Raw genomic sequence first — 22,853 nt, forward strand, 5'->3', positions numbered from 1 at the left:
TGGCCTTAAACTCAATCTTCCTTGTGCTGAATTATTCTCACGTGACATCCTATTATAACTGTCATCAATGATATGCCCTTTTAAAGGCTTGGTTATGAGTGCTGATATGCTTCATTTAATGACAGTCACTATGTTTATCAAATTCAATGGAATCGTTGAATAAGGTTTAGGTTAATGTACAATAACACTACCTAAAAATAGACTGGTGTTATTTGTTCACTTTTCTCGTTGCTTGGAAACGCTCAGGAACTTGATAGATTGCAGGCTTTACTTACCTGGACGTAATTTGACAAGGAAGTGCATTTTAAGGAGTACTTGATCAGAAAAAATATTGGAAAAACATGGCAATGATAGGGATCGCTGATCAGAGGTTTTAATGAACGCCAACGGAAGTGCTTAATTGCTTGTACATGCAAAACCAAACCTCTTTGGTTTCCCCTTAACTCCAACCTCTAATCAATGATGAGACATAATACCACAATTTTAAAAAAAAATTAGTTTAAAGAAAAGAAAAAAAGAGAAAAATAAAAACAAAAACCATTCAAAAAAGACATTATAAGTGAATGTTTGGAATACTTAGTCTTTAAGTTAATTATAATGCATGAAGGCATTTTTAAAGCATGGATTAAGCTAGCTGACTTTGCTGGCACAGGAACTCAGAAATAGAGATGATAATTCTGGCATTGTTTTTAGGATTGTAAATTTCATTCATGAACTTATTTTGTGCTAAGTCTGACATTTATCAATGATTGGCTGAAATGCAAAGTGAAATTAACGATGAAAATTAAAGATGAAGGGAAAAAATGATCAGTGTGGAAATATGGAAATGCATGAGAATTGATTTACAGACCGAAAACCTTTGTGTATAACTTTGTTTTGCAATTTGTTTCAATATCTAATGATAGCATGTACCTATATAACTTTATCATGTTTTTGTTATAAATTGATGCAGCAACAAAATATTCTCATATATCAGGTCTCTCAGTTTCACTTCAATAAATGAATGCTCTAATTATTTTCAGCAGATCTGGGAGTGGGGGTTGAAGGAGGGGGTAGGGGTTTAAAGAAAAATATAAACAAACATTCATTTACCAGTGCCATGTCATTTTTAGCTCACCAGAGCTGAAAGCTTTAAAGTAAGCTTTTGTCCTGTTTTGGTCTGTCTATATCATAATGTCTTTCAATTAATTCATCCATAAATATTTTACATTTTTGTACTTTTTCCGAAACGGTACATTTGGAAAATTTAATTTGACCAAACTTAGAATTTTATATTAAAAGAATATTAGCTAGCATTTTTAGTGTTTTTTTTAGGTGAATGTAATACAGTTTACATTTAATTTATATGTGCAATGTATTTATATGTGAATGCTTAAAATATTATCTGAGGGTTATATTTTCTGAATTTCTGCATGTTTGGTTTTGTGTATGTCAAGCTGGTGACTGACTCGACGAAGCCTAAAATGAAATTACGTGAAAATTTTAGGGATAAATAATCTTATTTGTTTAAATGTATAAAGTTTTGAAGTGCAGTTGTATTGTATTTTACAATTGAAAGCTTATAAATTAGCAATATAAATATGTACTTCCCTTATGTTGCTCAGGTGAGTGTTGTGGCCCACAGGCCTCTTGTCTTCTTTTTCTGATTATTACATCTGTTGCCCCTGATATGTCTTTTTTATCATAAGGTGTATTCACATGTAGAACAAAGTTTGTTTATTAATAATAATGTGATTGAAATAAAAACAGATAATATATATATATATATATATATATATATATATATATATATATATATATATATATATATATATATATATATATATATATATATATATAATTGCAGTACATCAATTGAAATTGCTTAACAAACAGGTGACATGTAAAAGTTTCAGTGGGCTATTACTGTTAAATGAATTAAGGTAACACTCTTATTTAGGGTATACATTGCTTTACTATTGTGACTAATATTTCTGATGACACCTTTTGCAGAAAACTTGATATTTAAAAAAATTCAAATTGTATGTTGCGGAACACTTGTTTTTTAGTCACGTTGATTTGTCTACACATAGATTGTAGATTGTGACCTTGAATGTTAAAGTGTAAAAAAAAAAAAAACTGGTGTTACACAATTTGTTTGTTATTAACTTTTTGTGTAAGATCAGGGCCGCGTAGATCTAGAGCAAGCATTGGCTTTCTTGGTATGACAGTTCAGTCTCATTTATCTCGACAACCTTGGGTTTAAAAAAAAAAATGTTTTCTGTTTTCTTTGAAAGAATAGATTATTAGAGTTTAATATCCTTTTCGTTCTTGGTAATCGTCCTCGGAGAACCAGAGGAGCAGACTGCACACTTTCCGTCTTATTTATTACATTTTTAGCTCACCTGAGCTGAAAGCTCAAGTGAGCTATTCTGATCACATTTTGTCTGTCGTCCGTCTGTCCGTCTGTCTGTCCGTCTGTCTGTCTGTCTGTCTGTCTGTCTGTCCGTCTGTCCGTAAACTTTTCACATTTTCAACATCTTCTCAAGAACTACTAGGCCAATTTTAACCAAACTTAGCACAAATTATCCTTAGGCAAAGGGGATTCAAAGTTGTGAAAATTAAGGGCCACACCCGTTTTCAAGGGGAGATAATAAGAAATTAATGAAAAATTTCGAGAAATATTCAAAAATCTTCTTCTCAAGAACCAGAAAGCCAGGAAAGCTGAAACTTGTGGGGAAGCATCCTCAGGAAGTGTAGATTCAAAGTTGTGAAATTCATGACCCCCAGGGGTAGGGTAGGGCCACAATGGGGGGGTCGAAGTTTTACATAGGAATATATAGAGTAAATCTTTAAAAATCTTCTTCTCAGAAACTAAACAGCCAAGAAAGCTGAAACTTGTGTGGAAGCATCCTCAGGTAGTGTAGATTGAAAGTTGTGAAATTCATTATCCCCGGGGGTAGGGTGGGGCCACAATGGGGGGTCAAAATTTTACATAGAAATATATAGAGTAAATCTTTAAAAATCTTCTTCTCAAGAACCAGAAAGCCAGGAAAGCTGAAACTTGTGTGGAAGCATCCTCAGGTAGTGTAGATTCAAAGTTGTGAAATTCATGACCCCCGTGGGGTAGGGTGGGGCCACAATGGGGGGTCGAAGTTTTACATAGGAATATATAGAGTAAATCTTTAAAAATCTTCTTCTCAGACACTAAACAGCCAAGAAACCTGAAACTTGTGTGGAAGCATCCTCAGGTAGTGTAGATTGAAAGTTGTGAAAATCATGATCCCCGGGGGTAGGGTGGGGCCACAATGGGGGGTCAAAATTTTACATAGAAATATATAGAGTAAATCTTTAAAAATCTTCTTCTCAGAAACTAAACAGCCAGGAAAGCTGAAACTTGTGTGGAAGCATCCTCAGGTAGTGTTGATTCAAAGTTGTGAAATTCATGATCCCCGGGGGTAGGGTGGGGCCACAATGGGGGGGGGGGGTAGAAATTTTACATAGGAATATATAGAGTAAATCTTTAAAAATCTTCTTCTCAGAAACTAAACAGCCAGGAAAGCTGAAACTTGTGTGGAAGCATCCTCAGGTAGTGTAGATTGAAAGTTGTGAAAATCATGACCCCTGGGGGTAGGGTGGGGCCACAATGGGGGGGTCGAAATTTTACATAGGAAAATATAGAGTAAATCTTTAAAAATCTTCTTCTCAGAAACTAATCAGCCAGGAAAGCTGAAACTTGTGTGGAAGCATCCTCAGTTAGTGTAGATTCAAAGTTGTGAAAATCATGATCCCTGGGGGTAGGGTGAGGCCACATTGGGGGGGGGGGTGTTAAAATTTTACATAAAAATACATGTATATAGAGTAAATCTTAAAAAATCTTCTTCTCAGAAACTAATCAGCCAGGAAAGCTGAAACTTGTGTGGAAGCATCCTCAATCAGTGTAGATTCAAAGTTGTGAAAATCATGATCCCTGGGGGTAGGGTGGGGCACAATGGGGGGTCGAAGTTTTACATAGGAATATATAGAGTAAATCTTTAAAAATCTTCTTCTCAGAAACTTATCAGCCAGGAAAGCTGAAACTTTTGTGGAAGTATCCTCAGGTAGTGTAGATTCAAAGTTGTGAAAATCATGATCCCTGGGGGTAGGTTGAGGCCATATGGGGGGGGGGGGTGTTAAAGTTTTACATAGGAATATATAAAGTAAATCTTTAAAAATCTTCTTCTCAGAAACTAATCAGCAAGATGATTCTTTATAATTGTTAAAACTTTGGCTCCAGGACAATTCTTCGGCCTCAAAAGAAGGTTCAGAGTTTGATGTAGCTAAATATCCCATATATAAACAATTGTAAAGGATCTTTTTGAGAACTGCAATACTCAACATGTGATATGACTATAAAATTAAAGCAGGCAGCTATTTTTTCATTAGAATCCTTTTGTATTACTGTATTGAGTTATTGCCCTTGATTTATTGATTCTTGATTATTTTAATTAATGCATCCACTGTTAACCAATTATTGTGATGATTATTTTTATACAATAATAAATATTCAATGTATATAAGTTGTTCTGCATCAGAATTTTTGGGTTAGGCCGGATTAGTTTGTTTATTTTTGATTTCCAATTTTTAGATACTATGAATTATTTAAGGCTGGCACATATATAGGGACAGTGCCTATTGCATTTGGGCGAGTGACTGTTTGGGGTTAAACTTAAACAGGTATGGATAGATTGAGCGTGTGAACATCCTGCCCTATCTAATCTACGTGTTTTCTAACCTTTGATACAAAGTGTGCGGTCATTCCTGCCCTGTATCGCATTAATACAAGTGTGCAGTCATACCTGCTTGTATTGGTGGTGGTAGCGGCGGAGCACTAGTGTGGCGAGCACTAGTGTATGGTCATCCCTGCTGGTGTTCAGGCCTTTCTAGCGCAAGTGTGTGGAAGTCCTTGTTTGCGTTAGGTTGAGCTGTTGGCGTAAGTGTGCTGTCATCCCTGCCTGCTTGTGTAAATGTTGGTAGTTGTGTAGTTGTGCGGTCACCCCTGCCTGCGTAACGTGTGCAGGAGCGGTGATTAAAGTCTGCTCTTGTAAATATTGGCAGCAATCAGGGCTATCCGAGTTCCAAGGGGGAAAAATGGATTTTATTTATACAGGATCTACATGTATTATTGTACATTGTCCAGATTGTTTGTATTTTGACTCCATTAAGCTGACTTTATCATACCTATTGTTCCTCAGGTGAGCGATGTGGCCCATGGGCCTCTTGTTTGTTTTGTAAGATAATACTGCTACGACGTAACTGTAGTTATGTATTTCGTGTTGTTTCATTTTGTTCTTTCTGTGGTTTAGTCCCAGGTTATTAGCTTAGATTTTTTTTTTAACTTAAACAACCGTACTACACCTGTAGAATTATACTTTTTAAGACACCATGTCACAAGATGGCAATTTAAAGGTTTTGTTGAATTGTTTGTACCAATCAACTTGGATGAATATTGTCATAGCTCAGCGGTTAAAGTATCAAGCTTGTGAACTGCAGATGATGAGTTCGAATCTGCCTGGGGCATTTGTTCACATTTACTGAAGTAGAATTTTTCTAATTAAAATTGTTTATCGAAAATTGCACATTTTTTCGCCAATTTGACTTCTGTATTTCTTATCCATCATGCTATCTATCATATTCAAATAATTTTCTGCTGATTCAAGAAAAACTATGTCAAGGTGTAGTGAGTAACCTGATATAAAGCAATGCTAGAGAGAGAATAAATGGAAACTTTTCACCCCTCAACCAGGAGTAGAATGATCAAATTTGAGGAACCTAATTCATTTTCAAGGTCAAAGGTCAAGGTCACTTGATAGCCTTGGTTAAATTAAGTTAGGAAAGTTTAGTCTAGAAACCACTTATGTATTTTTTTTAGCAATTAAGATGCAATTAAACTATAAAATGCATGGTTAATGTTTTTTTAAAAAAAAGTCTTTCATGGCATGAAGATAGCATAAAAAACTTATTTAATATCTGGTGATAAGTTTATCATTGATAAAGTTAGAAAAAAGTTGTCTATGAATAAAAATGTTTCATGCACCGCACCGCCAGTAAATTCATCTCTTTACAAATTTTTACAATATTTTTTTACCTTCCAAAAAGAATCTCCATTATTAATTAGAAGAGAATTATGATATCATTGTACTTTGATTTGACCAAAACACAATCTGTGTATATTCTTTTTAATGCCTGAATTTTGTTCTCTTCATATATGTCATTAAATAAGTCTAGCCGAATCAGCTCGGAACCCACCGTCAAAGACGCAGAGATGTTAATTTTTATATCAATAATTTATAATAATAACCAATCATAAATGTCTTTCTGTCATACAGAGATGCACTCTCCTGTTCTCAGCAATGTCTTCCTGTCCTGCCATATCTCTGCATGAGGTCATAGTTAGATATTACATGAAATATATATTCGATCTTAAGGTACATCACTACACCTAGACGTGTACTTTTTAAAACACTGTGTCACAAGATGGTGATTTAAATGTTTTATTAAATTGTTTATATCATTCGATTGGGTTGTATATCATCGTAGCTCAGTGGTTATTGTAGTGGGCTTCTGAACCGCAGATCATGAGTTCGAATCTGCCTGGAGTTTATGTTCATGTTTACTGAATTAAATTTTTTAAAATGTAATTTTTCATCCAAGAATATTGAACGAATGTGGGCCCCCAAAAATGCAACAAAGTTTTACAATTACAAGAATGAGGAGGATCCAAAAGATAGAACACACATAAATGTAAACAAACATTTTCTTCCTGTTTGACTTAAATACTTCTTATCCATTATGATATCAATCATAATCAAGGAATTTTCTGCTGATTTGAGAAAATATTTCAAGGTGTAAGTGAGCCACCTTAAAATATGAAGCATTAATATGGCATCAATTTATAAACACTTTCAATTTCTTTGTGAGGTCACTTTCGGGAGCTTCCAGCATCTGGATCCATATAGTAATACTGGCTTTACATGGCTATAGTGTTGAAGATCCTAAGATTTTTGTTCTCATGGTCATATAGGAGGACTCACTGTCCAGACTGGTTTTAAGATGGCAAACACAAAACAGGCTTATATGTTGATTGTTTGTGTTTGTGTAACAAAGAGCGCAAGGGAACGCTCGGCAAAAGCATTGCCATTAGCGCACCATGAGTGCATGTTGAACGCATGAAAAAATGGGAAAGTAGAACGTTTCAGGTATGTGAAGATTACGTCCATATCTCCCAAACTCTCTCCATTCTTTTGTACAGGGTTGTTGTTCTGCACATTTTATGTAATTCTCATTTGTTTGGTGTGTTTGGTAATTGTTTTCTCCTGAATATGTTTGGAAGAAATAAGACAATAGGTTGTCGGCATTATCTGACTCATCCAGTTTGTTTCCCATTTTCCTTCTACGTACAGTCCCTCAAACGTTCTTTCCCATTTTTTCATGCGTTCACCGTGCCCTCACAGTGCGCTAACAGCAATGCTTTTGCCGTGCATTCACTTGCGCTCTTTGCTCTGCTCCATTCTCACCCATTGTTCATCTTGCGTTTACATTGTGTTCACATATCATTCACCGTGGCTTCACTTTTCACTTGCGTTTGCACTTTGTTTGCACGCTGTGTTAATTATATTTGTTCATCATTTTCTGTTCATAAGCGTTCACCAAATTCTATTTAGCATGTGCTCACCGTTTGCTCACTATTCACTCACCATTCAATCACCGTTCAAGTGGGAAAGTAGAACCTTTCAGGGACTGTAAAACCGTTTATAGGCATAATGGCAATAGATTAATTATTTGTGCATTAAATTAAATTTTTTCGTATTTTGGTAATAAATGTACATAAAATGTACAATCTGAACATAATTAATAAATGCATTTATAATTCTAATTTACATGCAGTAAATTCTAAGAAACTTTAAAGTACCTTTTTTTATTGATATGATGGGCAACCATAATACCAACAGAACCCTTTATCGAACTGGCAGTCAGTATATGCAAGCTTCTTCATTTCCATGGAATTTTGTTATAACCCAGGTGGACTAATATTAAACCCAGAAAGGAAATCTAAAAGAATTTTCATAACAACCAGGTGCAATAAGGATATTATTAGTCTGGATACTGCTTGCATGTCTAGAATTTGCTCAGGTGCAGTCAAGCCAAATGTATTGTTTGTTGTCAAGTCCGACATACGATTCTATTATCTCTTGTATTTCTTTGGTTCTTAACGTCAGATACATTATTATTACAAATATTTTGAGAACAAATATAACTCGGGTCTGTGATGCTGCCTCCTACTGTTTGTTAATGAATTTCAAAGAAATAAAATCATAATTAAACAGCAAAAAAAATGAAATAATTTTTTAGCCCTTAGTGCTCTGGTTTCATTTTTAATTAGTGGGGGCATCAATACTTGTAGATTCTGAAAAAAATATTGATACACAGTTTAAGGAAGCAATAGGGGGAGACAGGGTGCTCTTACGGGTATTCACTCAATGCTTTCATAGGATTTGATGTCATTTATATGATTGATGTCAAGTATTAAAAAATGTTCACTTTCTCTTATGATGTCAGAATGTCTGGGGCAAACTTGGTTTTCTCTCTTTTTTTGTCATCTGACAATTAAAATGATTGTCTTTGTTGGAAATTTTATCACTTTGATGTAAGTCGTTTTAATTCCACAGTGTTAAATTTTCACGATTTCTATTAAAGTACCAATTGCGATGGTTTTAATTTCCTACTGCTTAAAAATCAATTGATCAGAATATAAGCATTGAAACGTTTTTGAAAACTAATGATAGTATTCACGATGGGTTTAATTTCGCGTGAAAATATTAAATTGTGAACATAGTGAAATTAAAACCATCGTGATTATATGCCAATCTACAGTATATTTGCAAGCAAAACACTTTTTCCATTTCCTTTGAAAAAAAAAACCCAAAGAATATAATGATTTTCATAGAAAATAATCAAAAGTTTCAGATTTCCTCCTTTGAAGAAAATGTTACAATTGACCAGAATCATGTATGATTTTTACACTGGGGATTGACATGCGAAGAACAAATAAGAGCAGCTTTATAGTGAATCTACCTTAAATAAAATAACCTATTGAGAATATATTGGCACTGAGTCCAAAAACAGGGTAACTTGTTTTTCAGAACAATGAACTCACAAGGGTTTCATTAAGAATCAGTGATTTCCCAAACAAATATTACGACAGCCAGACAATGTATTGTAAAACCCAAGGTGTTCATCCACGCATATTGATTCAAATCATTGTGAATTTTTTTTTTCGATAGTCTCAAGATGAATATTACAGATTGCAGGAGAATGAATCAGGTGTTGTTTTTTACTTCAATAATTTTGTTTGTTTTGTTTTTAAGCCTCTGTAGACGAACTGACCGGGTTCCAAATCCAAGTCAATGTTCAAGAAGACACATCCATTTCACATCCCGTCTGCTTCTTTGCAAATCTCAGTGGCACAAACTGGACGCAGCTACCGAACATACATGTAAGTCTTATATTACCAAACAATTAACATCAATTAGCAGTAAATTAAGTCACTGTAGATATCTTTGATGATGTTCAACCTTTTTAATCTCCCTCTCTATCCCACTCTTTCTCCCTCCTTTTCCAACTGCCTCTTCCTCAATCCCATCCCACTCTTCTTCCTCTATTGCTCTCTCTCTCCCTCTATCTCAATTGTCCTCCATCTGTCTCTCACTGACTTTCTCCCACTATTCTTTCTCTCTCTCCTCTCTCTCTCTTCTTGTGCATCTTTCTATGTTATTTTTCTCTCTCTCTCTCTCTCTCTCTCTCTCTCTCTCTCTCTCTCTCTCTCTCTCTCGTGCATCTTTCTATTACAGTCTCCTAATATGTCTCTTAATACTTATGATTTAAATTTTAAAGTCCCTGTATACCACTGGCAAATAAGTTACTGTCACATTGCATCTTGCATTAAGCTCAGTATTAACCAAAATGGAATATTTGTTGTACCAGTATAATTCATTTTATCAATATTCAATGCAAGTTTATGAGGTTAAGTGAGATTAGCAATTACCTAAATACATTTGTTGAATGATCTCTATTTTAGCCATGCATATTCAATTTTATTGATTCAGAAATCATACTGCAATATGTTTCGTGATGCTAGGTGTGAAATGCGTAGACTTTCTGATGTAAAATATTAAACAGCCTTGCAAAGGAAATAAGTAATTTGCAGAAAACACTCCCACCCATTTAGAGCCTTGAGCATTAGTTCTCCTTCCAACTTGCATGATATCATTAATGAAAATGGAAATAATAGGACAGCTGATAGGATATAAATTACAGAAATTATTATTACGCTTTGCCCACAATATGCCCACTGTTATCATAACTAGTTTGCCTACCATGGGTCTATATAAGCTGTCACTTCCCTGGAACTGTCAGTACATGTAATTATATATCCAACTGTGCGGTTTCAGGAAATGGAAAAAAAAATTATCAGACTGAAACGTTCTTGTTCAGACGGTGTGGTGATCAGTCTATTTATTCTCCCTTCTGGGTTGTTTTTCTTCAAATATGCAAGTCATTCTTAGGCCAGTATTAAATCATTGTAAAAATTACCCTCTTCCACAAGCTGCATGATTGTGATGATCTCAAGTCATATTCTCAAAATTTTGATGATTGATAAAAATATGCAGATATTCCTTTTATGTATTACACACAGATTTCTAACATGTGAACACAGTATATTATTTTGAAAAAAATCAAATGATATGTTATAAATCAAGGTGTGAAATCTCAGAGAGAAAAATTCTTTTGAACTAGACTTATAAGTTGGAACATCAAATAACTGTAAGCTGACTAGAACCTGGTCCTCTTATCTGATTCAATGTATGTTGAAAGATCAGGGAAAATCAATAAAACTCTTTTAAAGAAAATTGTTTCTCTTTCAGCTATGTTATTAATAAATTAAAGATTTTGAGTCTTTATATCATACCTGATACAAGAAGCCACAAGTACTGGGCTGAATTTTTTTGTTGTAGGAATATTTGAAAAAAAAAAACAACAATAAAAGTAGAACATAGGAATAAGAAAAAAATGCATGCTTATCTGGCCGTGAGAGAGAGAGAGAGAGAGAGAGAGAGAGAGAGAGAGAGAGAGAGAGAGAGAGAGAGAGAGAGAGAGAGAGAGAGAGAGAGAGAGAGAAGGAGAGGTTCATGGACGGGGAGTGGAAGAAAGAGGAAGGGAATAGAAAATAAGTGTGCAAGGCCTAATGCTCCTTCATTAGTGGTCATTATTGAGAGAGTAAAAACAACAACAGTTTTGGGATGTATTGTTATGCTTTATTTTGCAAAATTTAAAATTTCTGAAACTAAACTTATTGCAATTGATAGTGCTCTCACAATAAGTAAAGTTTTGCTCAAGCTTTTGATTTCTAATGTTTTTTAATTCTTTTTTGGGGGAATGGTTAATGCCGGATTTTTATGTGTGGCTTTGGTGTAAGTTTTGTGAACTAGCTGATCAACAATTTTTTGATTAACATTTACTAGACTGAAAATCAGTTCATCTTTTTTCAATAACCTGTTGGGCTATCACAGAAAATTGAATCCAAAAGTGCAAATTCATACTAAACCCCTCAAAACAATGGTTGAAGCTTGAAGGCTTTGATGGAAGCTCTTATCATACTAGCTATAGTTGAGCTGAACATGTCAGCTGGCAGATTTTTTATTTTGTAGGATATTGATTTCGTCTTTAACTGTGTGGAGTCCTCAGAGATTGCCAAAGTGACTGTGTACGTCACTAGCATCCCAATGCCCAGCAAGAAGCACAAACGAATCGCCGCTGAGCTGGTCATGATACCAGGTAAAAATATTACAGTAACTGTTGAACAATGTTACAGCTAACATGCTTATATCAAATTCATGTTTAAAGCAAAGTCTGAGTTTCTATTTCTATTTCGACGCAAACGAATCACTGCTGAGTTGGTCTTGATCCCAGGTAAATATACAGTTAAACAAGGTTACAGCTAACATGCTTATATCAAATACATGCTTACAGCGAAGTCTGAGTTTTTTTTTTACACAAACAACCTACCGCTAAGCTTAAAAGAAACATGCAACCAAATAGTCTGATTATTTCATGCAGTCCCTGATTTAGTTGTATAGTATAGATATAGTTTTCCTACTGAAACTAAAAACCGACATTTTGGTCCATATTGTAATGAAATTGTGCAAAATCGCGATCATTCTTCCTTAATTCACTTAATTCAGCTGACTCAGTAGAACAGACATTGTTCTCATATTGTACACAAATATAAGGACTAAATTAAGCTATGACTGGTATTAGTTAAATTAGGAGTACCTCTAATTGTTCATGTACAATGTTAAATGACAAATTAAGACAGTAAAATTCAGCGGCTTCAAGTTTTTAAAGGTTAAATTGGCTTTTATGTCTCCAAATAGCACATGTACACCTAATTAATGGTTTTAGCAGAAGGTATTGGGATGATGGAGGTGTAATGCAGACAGATAGAAGTATCCTGTTTAGTACACTTTAAGTGCCTTCAAGCTTGACTTATAGTTCAAAGAAATATATCTGATTCTTGTGTTTTTTTTCACCTTATTTCCCTTAAACTGGCAAAACAACATTTTTGATTTAAATTACAGGTAACTATTTTTTATTTGAAGTTTGAATTAGTCGTGCAATTGCCAAAGGGAGGATAACCATAATTGGCACCGCAGACAAGCAGGAAGATTGACTTGTATATGGTAGCTAAGTAACCAGTGCATTGTCATGCAGCATTATATTTTGCACCTGACGATAATTGGTCCGTTTCTCTGCATTTATATTAGGGAAGGAAGGTATATAAGTACTCAATAACAAGTATTATAGTGCATGTGCACTAATTTAATCATTTGAATCTCAATATCTGCACTGTTATTATTTTGCTGGATCAGCAAAACTTGTTATTTGTCCCACTGCTCTGAACTGTATAAGATACTCATTAACCTATATTATGGATAAATTGACAGTAAAATAGACCGAGTTGTGGTTAGAGATAAAATCAGGGATGCACATTTCGTACAGTCAAAAATCAGGGATGCACATTTCGTACAGTCAAGATCAAAAGAATTGATAATTAAGTGTTCATTATACCCCACGCAGATATGCAGAATGATATTCCTTTTATGTATTCCTGCACAGAATTTCAAGAAATTTTGTAGGTATTTATGACACAGTTGTGTTATAAGCTGTGCATATAACCATAATTATTTTGATTCCAAAATTTATATTTTTGGGAATTTTGGCACTTTTCAACTTTGAGTTGTGGCCATATATTGAATGTATTAGTAATGAACAGTTTATATTAGCACAACTCCTCTTAAACCGCTGCATGGAATTTAGTGAAACTTTCATTGTAGGTATTAAGGACACAATGTGTTTATATTCATATTACAAAAAAATTATGTTCCTATAAAAAGACGAAGGAATGGATAGTGCAATTTTGCATAAGCTCAGCCTGATGATTTTTTGTTCGAGTTATGTCCTTTATCAAATTATTTTGGTGAATTTGATGCATAACTTGCCATACATTATGTGTAGCATTGTCAAATAATAGAGGGGGGGGGGAGATATGTGGCTTGCTCACTTTTTCTTTCTGATTCAAAGACTGTTGAGTTTATTAGCATTTAAAACAAAACATTTATTTCAAAACTGATAAAAAAAAAACCCACCTAGTAATTTATGCCATTAATTGCATTTTAATAAGTATAGAAGGACTGTTATTGCGGCATTATGCATTACTGCCCCCAAAATTAAAATTCTATAGAAGGTTTTAAAAACAAGGTTAAAGGTGTTTAAAATCATAAAATATAAACTGCATATAATAACATGATTTATTATTATACTTTCATGTATTAAAACTTGAAGTTTAATTAATTAAAAATCAGTAAAAAATTAAAATCTCCATTTAAAGAAGAGTTCTGTAGTTTTTGCTAATAAAATTTTATCAGCAAGGGTTATTTCAACGAGGCAAGTCCAAACAAACAACAATCTGATTGGCTTTATTTAACCGTTAAAACCAGGTTATTCATGGAGGCCAGAGATTAGAATATGGACGACGCTTAGCCACAACAACTATCAAGTCCACCTCTGGTTCTCTCCCTTGTATCCAGGGGCTGAGTACCATAAAGTACAGCTTCACAGTGATCGCCATGAAAACAGTACAGACCTACCAGCAGTGAGTATCACCATGGTAACTGTTGTATTATGACCTTGACCTTGCAGTAAACTGAGCATTTATAGAAGAGTCACATAAAAATATATTTTTCTTTATTATTTAATAGCCTTGAACCCCATTCAAACGTATAGATTGGTACTCAAACTTGTCTATATATGAATACATATGATTTAATTGATTTGACCTTAAATTCTGATCTTTAACCTTAAAGTCATTTATCTTTGGCCTTGTCTATGAATTTCAAATTGTATTTTTAAGAGTATTAAATGTCAAAAGCAACTGAAATTTAAAAATATTTTACATTTGCTATCTGCATGTTAAAGTTTCACTGAGCGAATCAAACTTAAGAGTTGATCTCCTCAGTGCTAAAAGGATAATTATATCAATGTATCTTTCAGTAGATGAAGACCCAAAAAGAGTTTCTGGTTAACTGAAAGATGATATCTTTAAGCCAAATAAAGTAATTGCTTGTTTACTCATAAGTGATTGGTCATTTGACCAGCGAATCAGAAAGCAAGTTATGAGTTGGGATCAGATGACTAAGTGTTAAGCCATCTTTATAACAGCATGTATGATGTATTATAGCATGAAATTAGGTAGACTATTGATATTTGTTATTTAATATTTCATCTGTTGTTGACAAGATACTGTTAATTACATCTAGCACGTTTGCTTTGTTTATGCAACTCATGGTGATATTTGACCAGGCAGCTTGATATTAAAGACAACTCATGGTGTAGCGTATATAACCAAACAATGATTAGCGGTATTCAGTTTCATAACATGATTATTGTTTTTTAATGTACTGATCTGTCAGTACACATGGTACTAATACACCTTAAAGTTGATTTTTAATCAAACTTTATATAGTTTTTGAAACATCTAGCCCATTTCTTCACAAACTGATACAATTGCATTAATTCATACATGTGTTGTGAATTCATAATGGCAGCGATCGATGAAAAAATTATACTGCATTAGGCATTTGAACTAAATTGAGCTCCTAGTACTTTGAAAGATGTTTCAATACTGTAGATAGAATCTTTTTTATATGCCAGTCTTTAGAAAGAATCTATTTTGTATGCCAGTCTTTAGAAAGAATCTATTGTGTATGCCAGCCTTTTGAAAGGTGATAAGACAATGTTGGCACTAAATAAATGGCAAAGATAGATGTTGTATTATAATTATACTCTGTCCCAAGATATCCTCTATTCTTTTTTTTTATATTTTGCAAGTCATTAATTATATTAGATGTATATAATTATGTATGTAGAATTACCACTGAATATTACACTGTTAAGCTAACATATACTAGATGTTGCTTGAATCGCCTTTGAATCAAATTATTAATTTCAAGGCCCCTAGCTATAGATCTTGTTTTTTGAGAGGAATTAAATTAAACATTAATATAAAAAAATAAATTTTCAGAAACATTTAAGAATACTGATATGAATTTCAATTTAAGCAAGGCAAAATCAATGGTCATTTAATAAGATATATTATAACTTTAATTAAGGTATTCAAACAAGTTGTCATTATAAAAACTAGTCAGCACTTATTAATATTTATATACATGAATTTTATATTGTTTTCTTTTTTCAGCCTTTAGGAAACTTCACCTTTGAAAATGTGCCTTGTAAGAAGAATTACACAATTCAAGTTAGTATTGAGATAAATTTTTAATTTAACTTTTTTTAAAATATTCATTTAAAGTTTTGCTCAGTGTTTTGTTTTAAAACTATTTAAAAAACTACCCTGTTTTATTATTGCAGATTAGACCATATGACAATCAAATGGCTTTATTAGACCACTATTTTTCATCAAAGACTGTTGCAGTTGGAGGTACAGAATTTTATCTTATGTAATGGCAGCTGGACATTCATATATTATAATGATTTAGGGAGGCTGGTTGGTCAACAAATTAGCCATCAGATTTTTCTTCATTTTTGGAGATATGATGTTTTTAGCTATAAACTATAGTTATTTAGTATAGAAAAAGTTCATATACATTTATTTAAAACACTCTTAAATGTTTTTAAAATGAGTACAAGTAGTTGTGTACTAACCATTAGAGAATAACAGTATTTTAAGCCGCAATAGATCGAAAAAATAAAAACTTAGTAAAAAAGAATCCTCCATTCCAAAATAAAAATATAAAGAAATGTGTACCAATAAAAGAATCGATCTGCTTTCATTATATGGATGGCTATGTAGGAGATTTTTTTTTTTTTTTTTTTTTTTCTTTTTTATACATTTTATGTATATTTTGTGTCATTGCTTTAGATTTTAAGATGCCATTAAAATTGGATTTTGACAAAGCTTAACAATCACAGTGTTAGTTATGATAGCCGAGGATAAAAATAAAAATTACCTTTTTGATTAGTTGGACTATTTCTAGAAGGTCTTGTGATCTTCATTCACATGCTGAAGAAGAATAATGAGTCTTTTGTAGAATTTTCTTTTATCTCTTTTTCATTGAAGCCTGTTGTGTACCTTTAAATTAATTAACTGGTATTTGCAGGAATTCATGATTTATTACAGAAAAAAATTTGGATTTCATGGAAAAATCTTCTTTGATGCATGATCATCACAACACATTATATTATTTTAATTGTAGATTCAGTATGATGGTTTTAATTTGACTTCTTTATTACAGTATGTTTATTAATACATATAATTAGTTTTTTTTTAAATACACAATGGACAAAAATACAATGAACCAAACACATTAAAACTGCCGTGATAGTCCAATTGTACAGTGTGGTGTAGTTATTGGGTACATTTATCAGATATAAAGGACAGCGAGGTATCAATTATAGTAAACATACTGTATTCACGTTTATTTCCTTTCCGTATTATTTTTGCCCCATGGCATTTTCGCCCTTAAAAATTTACTTGAACATGTACATGGTTTTGCCCCATCTTGAATTCTCCCAGACACCATTGTATTTAAAGAGAGATAATTTGAGACATTTGATTTGCCTAGTCATTAAAATTCGTCTCATGTCAACAACTGCAGAAGGGGCGTAAATAAAACATGGATGAACATTTGATTGATTTTCTCTGTATAAAGTACTGCAAGTATACTTATCGTGTATAATTTTTATCAAAGAAATTAGTGTAGATGTGATTTTTAAAATTACCCATTTAAAATATATGTTCACAACATTTTGCAATGTGTAATTAAAATTCGATTTAGTAGAAGTAGGCTTTTGGCAAAAAAAATTTGCTAAATAGGACATCGAGAGCTCCAGATGTTTAGTATATATTTACAGTATTCCTGTATTAAACACTTGGTTTAGGATCATCTGTGAATATTGGGGATCTGTACGTACTACATAAAGATCTGATATTAACCAATTCAGGTCTTGTATCACTTTTACAAACACAGACTGGCACATTTATAAATAACCTTAAAGTTCATGATCATTGTATAGTCATCCTGAGAATAAAGTGGGGTTGTTTATCAGTGGCATCTGGTAATATGTCTCAATATAACTGAAACCATATTAACTATCAATTCACTGAACATTAAAGAGATTGAAAATTTCGATCAGGCCTTTAGGTCCTCAAAACTTAATTAAGACCTAAGCTGTTGTAGAAGTATATACTTGTTTTATTAATTAAATTGTCTAATTTATCTTTGTCTATTTTGCTGTAAAATAAAAAAGCTAATAAAGCTTTTGTAGATAAGACCTTGAGACAGATATGGAGATTTATTTATTTGGATTCAGCCAGTTTTTCATGTCCCCTTACACCCAACACCGCCTACATTTTATGAAAAGATCTAGATATGCGAAAGGTGTTTAGTAGAAATATATATAAAAGACCTTTATTTTCCTTGTCTGACATTTAAACAAATGCCCCACGATCAGCAAAATTCTTCATTGTAAAATATAGAAAAAAATATAAAATAACTATAGAAAATCAAAGTACTTGGAGTACTGTAATTTTAAACTTTAACATTGCTGTTTAACTTGACAAGTTTTTGGTGATAATTTTTGTACTTAAAATGTTGACCTGGAATGAGTTAAAAAAAAGAGAAAATGAATATAAAATGACTTAGTATCATGTTTTGTTTTTTAGACATGAAGATGATGTAAAATACCATTTATTTTTAAAAAGACAACAAAAATCAATGTTCATAAATAATTATAGAAAGATACCTTGAATAGAAGAGACTCTTTTTATATAATTAGTCTTATAGACATTCATGTGTCAATAAATATGGTTTGGAAAAAAGACATCCAACAATAATTAAACCTTACCTAATGTTATGTCTCCTGCAAACTAACTTTGCGGAAAATTTATAGGATCGTTACCATTTCCTATGTAATCTTTTGGGTCTGTAAACAGTAAATATTTCTATTAATTTTGCAATAAAGAGAAAAAGGATGAAAACAACAGAAAATACATCGGATTCCCAGGATGCCCGATTGTATCACAAAAGAAGAGAACATGTTTTTTCCCCCTCTTGAACTTTTGGTTGACCCTAGAAAGGACTACAATTGAACTCACCTTTCGCTTGGTGTGGATTGGACTGTTGTATCTAGTTTTAATTAAAAGATTTGTGAATTTAGGTGTTAATGACAGGTTTACATATGATCATTTTCAGACTGTGTGGCTACTGTCAGCCGTCAGCCAGAGCCGGTGGTGTCCAAGCTGGTCACCCTCGTCAGTATTCCTGTTCTCCTGGTGGTGGTTGGCACCATCACTGGTTTCTTTTTCTTCAGAAGAGGTACCTTGTCATTTCTCTGTTGTCTGTAAATTGTCATATTCAAACTCTCTCTATAGCTGATACAATTAGTTCTTTTTAATCATACAACAATGCTTTGGGGTGAAAAGTTTAATGCTGTTGGAAGGAATGATTTTTTAAAAGCAGGAACAAGGAAATGTTACAAGATATATTAACAGACACTTTACATGTATGTGTGATGACGTTTAGGAAGTCAAGTTTCCGTCAGAGTTGACAGTAAAAAAGGCGCCAAATTAATCAGATCCCTATCGTTACTGTTCCTGGATCATATTTTTTAGCACCTTGGTCTTATAATGGTTTTTTTTCTTAATAAGCTTACAATGTTCTTTTATCCTAAGCGTTTTGAGTGAATTTTATCAACAAATTTATAAATCTGGTTCTTCAGATTTCGATTCATTATTAAAAAAATGTTAAACTTTAAACATGAATTGAAGTATATGAATTATTGTTTTGTTAAAAATTATGAAAGAAATGCAATATAACATTTAATAAAACACTAATAATGATTTTTCTTGTTGTGGTCTTTGATTTGACAGATAGTGTTGACTGTAAACTACGAAGACACTACAGCCCAGCAGATAGCAGCGAAACAACCCCAAACAACGCAGGTATGGTTCATCAGCTTAAAGGAAGCATCCAATCCGAATGTTTAAATATACGAGAGTTTTGGTATCAATTGTTTAATGGATTATGACATTACCAACAGATTTAGCAATGCAGGTTACATTTACCAGTTTCTCTGTTTTAACCGTTTACTACATATCAAAACCATCAGCATACCAAATCAATGGAAAATGATTATAGTTCATCAGTTTTAACCAGACACTGTAACCTTACGATTCTTTCTCTACATTTACAGTTGTTAAGGTCTTCCGTTTCCAACGGAAGACCTTGTACTGATTCTGTTGGAAATTCTTCATTATTATTTTTCTTCTTCTTTTTCTTCTAGACGTTTCTTTAAACCTTAATATCTCGCTTGTTTGTTATCCGATTTTATTCAAATTTTCAGGGTACATTGGAAATGTCAATAGCTCACTATGAGTAAAAGGATTTTGTGATCGGTACTTCCGGTTTTGAGTTATTCCCCTTTAAATATTTTTTTAATGGGTCTCGTGTACCTGCAAAGGCTCCGAGATGGTCGGTAGAAAGAAGTTTTAAATTACAAATCTTCAAAGTGGACACCTTGAACGTTGTCCTCTCAGTTTTATTTGTTTTATTAACCTATGTATACTACTAACAAAATCAAATCGAAATTTATGTTTTAAAAAATGTTAAATTTTGCTCATGTTTTTCCACCATAACTTTTTAGCCCTAAATATTTCCTAAATACATATAGAACAAAAGTTATGCAAAATACCAAGGGCTTTCATTCGGTATTATGAAAAAGGGGCTGGCCCCTTAAATTAGGGATCTAGATCCCTTAAAATTCTTTGCTTTATAACTCTAAAACGGTAAATTTTTCAATAATGGTACCGCTAAGAAAAATGTTGTTTGTGATCTTATTAATCTCATAAAACTGTTTTTGTGTCCAGGTATTGCATAATAAGAGGGTAAAAAGTAATACATGTAGACCAGTACTCGTGGCAATCTGGCAAATAAACGGCACCTGCTTGTGCTTAAAAGTGAAACAAGACGCATAAACGTTGATTCTGACTAGTTGGAATGCTACACATTATCAGAAAAATGCGTTTACGTGTCCAATTTTTTTTTTCCAACACGTTTATGGATATTTGCAAATTTAAAAGTTCATTTATGAAAACAAACTTTAAAATTTAATTTAATCTTTTCACCTCCACCCCTTTTAATGTTTGGGCACATGGTTTAAATGAAAACTATTGTCATATCATAAATGCAATTGCATTCTAAATCCATCCTTCCCGTAAGCTTTGTGTGTATGGTTACATAACTCATCCCTTACATGTGGTCGAGGAGGGGCGTGGATCCGCTAATGACACAAAAATTTTACATTTTACCTACCATTTTTTACGTGTGCAATGACAGGCAATGGCTATGAAATTTTAAAGAAATAGATTTTGTGGTCATCACAAATTCATTTATCGGTTTTTTGTTTGTTTGTTTGGGTTTTTTTTTATGATAATAAGTCCGTATGTTACTTCTTTACATGCCATGTTATGAACTGCACCGAACTTAGTGCACGCAGCAGTGATCGATGATCGATAACCAACCACATGTTAAAGATAATTCTTAAAATTGTATTGACATAATTTAATATGTTCTATGCTATAAATTAGAACAGCGTTCAATAAAACGCTCCTCGTAATCAATGAAATTAATATAAATAAGGTTTTCGTGTTATTCACGTTACTAGCAGCACCTCAATTTTTAAAAAAGCGCCATCTAGTGAGACTGAGAGTTTGTCAGTCTTATGAACTCGTTTTGTAATTTACTTTGAACATGTTGATGCTTTCTCTGTGGTAGCCTATACTTAATACGAAGAAAGGAGATAGAGAGAATCATCTGTGCGAAGTTGAATATCACCAGCTGTAAGTGTTTTATGAGTAAATGGGTAGCAAATATTGGAACAAAATGTTGCTTTGAGTGTTTTGACTTTTCACGTTCTGTTTTGGCGGTTACGCATTGTTGACTGTGTGTTTTCCTCGGGCACGTATCTTGAAAACTACGTCGACAATATTAGGTTTACACGTTGTACAATGATGCAGTTAAAATTTTGACTTTTTGTCCGTTTACCCCGAAAAATTGTAAAATGGCCTTGTAACCCTTTATTCAGCGATAAACTCGTCCATTACTCGGATAACATACTGCAAAATTTATTTCGTTGTGGTTGAATCTGGGTGTCAATACATTTTTTTAAACTGAAGATGTTTATTGACATTGATTAATATATATATCCTGTTATTTTATATAACATAAAATGAATATATTCTAAATATGCATTTTTGAAAACGTGCACCATGAACAGGTCCTGTGCAATCACATGATTTAGCTAAGTAGCTTGATTTACCTATATGGCTCTTGTTACCTACCTTAAAAGCCGAGAAAATAAGCAACACCTTCAAATTTACCTGGTCAGTGTTCCCCTGTCAATCAACTGAGTTGAGGGGGCCCAGATTGGATGTTAGAAAATGATTGACACTCGTTTACTTGTCCTGTGTATACCATGTCTAGCGCTTGCGACGATCGTGCAATTAACTTTTGTCCTTTGATGGATACCGTGACCATGAAACGCAATGTCTTTATAATCAAAAGAAACTACTGTGGACATCGATAAAACTAAATTAAATTTTCTGCTCTTGAAAATTGTGAAAGATATGAATTAAAAAATTACTCGTACTTGGTTTATGTACCACACAAAACGCGCTGATCACCTGCTTTCTTTCAAAATCACGTGGTGCCAATCATTTATGAGAACTTTCTTTTATTAATAAAGATGTTTGTGAATAATTGAGAATACAGATTTAAATTAAATCAAATATTGGGCCCACGATTTATAACTTTAGTTATCATATTTCTTTGAGAATTTTCACAAGCCGAAACCGGAAAAGAAAAAGTACTGACAACTCTGGAACATGCGCAGCAGGTAGAATCGTGCACTTTAGCAGCTGTTCGGAGAGGTAATACAAACGTATATTGTATAAATGTTGCATTAGTATTTGAGTACAGTATGATGATAACATTGCATAAAACATTGCGATAAACTCTCACTAGATCCCGTCAGAAACTTATTTAAACAAATGAAAGATTTCGGCCATGTCGCACATGGTTATTTCATGCCTTTATATTCATCTCAACAATCGACAATTTGCTTTTTGAAGTACATATATAAATACGATATTTTTCTAGATCATCGAAAAAACTCTGTTGAGAGCATTTTAACACCCTGTGTAT

General features: G+C 33.1%; 1 protein-coding gene across 1 annotated transcript in view; it reads left to right on the forward strand.

Annotated features, from left to right (window-relative positions):
• LOC105333329 (uncharacterized) overlaps positions 1-22,853 on the forward strand; it is a 67,390-nt gene that overhangs the window by 22,103 nt on the left and 22,434 nt on the right. The window contains exons 4-10 of the mRNA XM_011436236.4: positions 9,387-9,514; positions 11,727-11,853; positions 14,076-14,230; positions 15,833-15,889; positions 16,003-16,072; positions 18,846-18,968; positions 19,523-19,594. Of these exons, the coding sequence (XP_011434538.3) occupies positions 9,387-9,514; positions 11,727-11,853; positions 14,076-14,230; positions 15,833-15,889; positions 16,003-16,072; positions 18,846-18,968; positions 19,523-19,594 (732 nt within the window). The remainder of the gene's footprint in view (positions 1-9,386; positions 9,515-11,726; positions 11,854-14,075; positions 14,231-15,832; positions 15,890-16,002; positions 16,073-18,845; positions 18,969-19,522; positions 19,595-22,853) is intronic.

This window comes from Magallana gigas, chromosome 4 (genome assembly GCF_963853765.1).
Source record: "Magallana gigas chromosome 4, xbMagGiga1.1, whole genome shotgun sequence".
Lineage (NCBI taxonomy): Eukaryota > Metazoa > Mollusca > Bivalvia > Ostreida > Ostreidae > Magallana > Magallana gigas.